This window comes from Notothenia coriiceps, unplaced genomic scaffold, assembly GCF_000735185.1.
Source record: "Notothenia coriiceps isolate Sejong01 unplaced genomic scaffold, NC01 NC01_scaffold00024097, whole genome shotgun sequence".
In the NCBI taxonomy this organism is placed as follows: domain Eukaryota; kingdom Metazoa; phylum Chordata; class Actinopteri; order Perciformes; family Nototheniidae; genus Notothenia; species Notothenia coriiceps.
The window spans coordinates 3,044-6,956 of record NW_011356798.1 but is presented as its reverse complement, the minus strand read 5'-3'; the positions used below and the strand labels follow the sequence as shown (position 1 = coordinate 6,956).

At 38.7% G+C, this 3,913-nt stretch overlaps 1 protein-coding gene across 1 annotated transcript in view; it reads right to left on the bottom strand.

The window, feature by feature from the left end:
- rbmx2 (RNA binding motif protein X-linked 2) overlaps window positions 1-3,700 on the bottom strand; it is a 7,925-nt gene extending 4,225 nt beyond the window's left edge. The window contains exons 1-2 of the mRNA XM_010782056.1: window positions 3,597-3,700; window positions 416-531 (exon numbers count right to left, since the gene is read on the bottom strand). Coding sequence (XP_010780358.1) covers window positions 416-531; window positions 3,597-3,601 — 121 coding nt within the window. The 5' untranslated portion in view covers window positions 3,602-3,700. The remainder of the gene's footprint in view (window positions 1-415; window positions 532-3,596) is intronic.
- Window positions 3,701-3,913: the final 213 nt, after the last annotated feature.

Below are 3,913 nucleotides of genomic sequence, written 5' to 3'. Positions count from 1 at the left end.
GTGATGCTAGTGGACTAAACGGTGGATAAACTGTGGCGCGCTTCAGATGAGGAGCTGCCGTATGGCACAATACAACTCAGGCTGCCTTACCTGTACGTCAATCAAGTGGCAAATGCCGTAGTAAGGATGATGATCTACCCACACTACTTTTGCGATCGACCGGTCGATCAACGTATTGCGCACCCCTGCTCTACGGCATACCATCCAACCTCCTCAATAACCCACACCCTAACCCGAGACCACATCACTCCCGTCCTCCAGAACCTCCACTGGCTCCCCGTTCGAATAATCCACTTCAAAGTCCTCCTGATTACTCACAACGCCCTCAACAACCAGGCCCCCCCCCACACCCCTTCCCGCTGCCGCTCATCAGAATGATCACTTAAATGAATGCTTATATCTTAATGGTATTTACCCACGAACACCCAGGCGCTGTCCTTGTACTCCGTGTGCCACGACACCGACTCGTTGACCCCGAGACTCGCCTCGCGGTCGTTCAGCTCGTTGATCAGCTTCACCTTCGTCAGAGGACTGAAGACAGAGGAGGGCTTTAACTCTGAGTAAAGTTCACATTAACATCAGGTGTAATGTGGACGTCATGTGCAATATAATATATACCTGGCTGCTCAATCCTCAGAACTGTTACAGGATGTGTATTTTGTAAATTGTGTAATTCTTATCATTTTTGTATCTTTAATGTGTTTGAATGCTTCTTAGTTCACATTGAGCTGCTCTTTCTGCTGTAAAGTAAATACAGTAATATGCCATTTAATGTTCCAACAATAAATCAATTCATGTGTTTATTTAATGCTGTTTTAACATTATGTTCTTATTGTATTACTTTTATGCATTTCTTCTTTATAATTAAACTAGGGGAAAGTGCAATGGGGGATGTAATTCATGATATAATGAAGGTTTTTCATTTCTCTAACTTCCCCTCCTCGGTCCTCCGGTAGTGACCCGGAAATGAATTTCAGCGCGCCATGTTGAAGGACATCTCATTTCTCTAAATGCACTTGAGGACCGAGGATCGAGCGTCGAGGAGGCTCTCTGGAGGAGCTCTAACCGAGGAGAGAGGAGAGAGGAGAGAGGAGGCTCTCTGGAGGAGCTCTAACCGAGGATACACTGATGGGTCCTCCACGGCTCCTTCGTGGATGCATTTCCGGGAACAGAGATGTTTCAAAGAGTCGTGACGCACGGCCAGACTTATCTCAGCCAATCACAGCTCTGCATGCATCCCCTGGATATTATTTGAGTAACTGCTTTCATCGCAACGCAATGTTTACAGTAAGAACAGCTGTGAGGTCCGTGCAGAAAGAGCAGCAGTGTGTATAATATACAGGACTGTCTCAGAAAATTAGAATATTGTGATAAAGTTCTTTATTTTCTGTAATGCAATTAAAAAAACAAAAATGTCATACATTCTGGATTCATTACAAATCAACTGAAATATTGCAAGCCTTTTATTATTTTAATATTGCTGATTATGGCATACAGCTTAAGAAAACTCAAATATCCTATCTCTAAATATTAGAATATCATGAAAAAGTATACTAGTAGGGTGTTCAACGAATCACTTGAATCGTCTAATTAACTCGAAACACCTGCAAGGGTTTCCTGAGCCTTGAAAAACACTCAGCTTGGTTCAGTAAACTAAATCACAAGTATGGGGAAGACTGCTGATCTGACTGCTGTCCAGAGGACCGTCATTGACACCCTCCATCAGGAGGGTAAGACACAAAAAGAAATTTCTCAAAGAGCAAGCTGTTCACAGAGTGCAGTTTCAAAGCACATCCACAAAAAGTCTGTTGGAAGGGGGAAATGTGGCAGGAAACGCTGCACAACCAAGAGAGATGACCGCAGCCTTAACAGCATTGTGAAGAAGAGTCGCTTCCAGAATTTGGGGGAGCTTCAAAGACAGTGGACTGAAGCTGGAGTCTATGGAGATGAGGAATTCATTTTCCAGCATGATCTGGCACCTGCCCACAGTGCCAAAACCACCAGTAACTGGTGTACTGACCATGGCATTACTGTCCTCGATTGGCCTGCAAATTCCCCTGACCTGAACCCCATAGAGAATATGTGGGGTATTGTGAAGAAGAAGCTGAAAGACACCAGACCCAACAATGCTAATGAGTAACACCTCAGCAATGCCACAGGCTGATTGCCTCCATGCCACGCCGCATTGATGCAGTAATCCGTGCAAAAGGATTCCCAACCAAGTACTGAGTGCATTAATGGACATTTTCAAATGTTTGATTGTGTTTTGCTGTTATAAATCTTTTTTTTTACTTGGTCTGAGGAACTATTCTAATTTTTTGAGATAGGATTTTTGAGTTTTCTTAAGCTGTATGCCATAATCAGCAATATTAAAATAATAAAAGGCTTGCAATATTTCAGTTGATTTGTAATGAATCCAGAATGTATGACATTTTTGTTTTTTTAATTGCATTACAGAAAATAAAGAACTTTATCACAATATTCTAATTTTCTGAGACAGTCCTGTATAACAGGCCTACTCTCTTTATGGTGTGTGTGTGTGTGTGTGTGTGTGTGTGTGTGTGTGTGTGTGTGTGTGTGTGTGTGTGTCAGACAGATCTCAGTAGGTTTGGTGTCCCATGCTTACTTTTAATACTTGTAATAACACTTTTGGCCCGTAATTTCAAGTGAATGATGATGAAGCTTCGCAGGAAAACTCCTCACCAGACTTAATTAAAAAACAAAACAATTGTACGTCTCACTGTTAACTGATAAACTACACGTGTATGTGACAAAATCATAATGCACAGTGCAAGGTTATTATCAACAGGTGTATAAAATGTAGTTAGAATACATCCTGAATCCGGGACATCTAAAGAAACTAAACAAACAAAAACAAAATCCTCCTGCAGTACAACTAACCATTCTGCGCCATAACAAAAAGCACAGAACACCATAAAACTCGAATAGTATTGACTAAATAACTGTTTTATTTACGCCGAATTATTACTACATAAGTAAATATTTAATATAAGTTAATAATGTGTCTTTAAAAGCGTGTTTAAAGGCAACAAAATAAAGAAATTAGTTAAATGATGGGATTTTCTGACGGGGTTCGGTATTGGCAATCAACGTAATGACAAATTAATCATGCACAGTGCAAGGTTATTATCATATACTGGATAAAATGTAGTTAGGATCTTCCACTCAAGTCGGGAAATCAATATAAACAAAACAACAACAAACAAAAACAAATCCTCCTGCACCAAACCAACCATTCTGCGCCATTAACACAAGGCACACAAAGGCACAAAACTCAGATATTATTGAATAAATAGGTGTTTTATTGACGCCGAATTAATAAACTGTCTCTATATATTTATTATAAGTACATATATTGTGTTTAAAATTGTGTTTAAAGCCAAAAAATAAGGAAAATTGTTAAATGATGAGTTATTTTCACGGGGTTCGGCATCGCATCTTGAACGTATGACGATACCTAAGTTATTATATTGTTATTGATATTAGTGAGCAAACATTAGAGGGATAAAACACCATATTAACGCAGAACAGAAGAGATCATAAGATATATTGTATTTAAATGTTAAAAGACTTACTTCATGTTGAATGGGAGGAAAACAAATGCTACGATGCTGGTAATTCTCTCAGAGACACTTCCGGGTTAATTTCCGCCACTGCTGCCACCTGCTGGTTGGAAGACTGAACTACAAGCTGCGGTAAACAATTATAATAATTAGTTTAAAATATGATAATAATTATGTTAGTAATAACAAAAATGATGATAGTAAAAACAACAAATGAAGTAATAATAATATTAAAAAAACCTGACTGAAAAATGTATAATAATAATAATAATACAAAAAAGACAATAATATTATTAAAAAACATTAACAAAATAAATACAAAATAAATA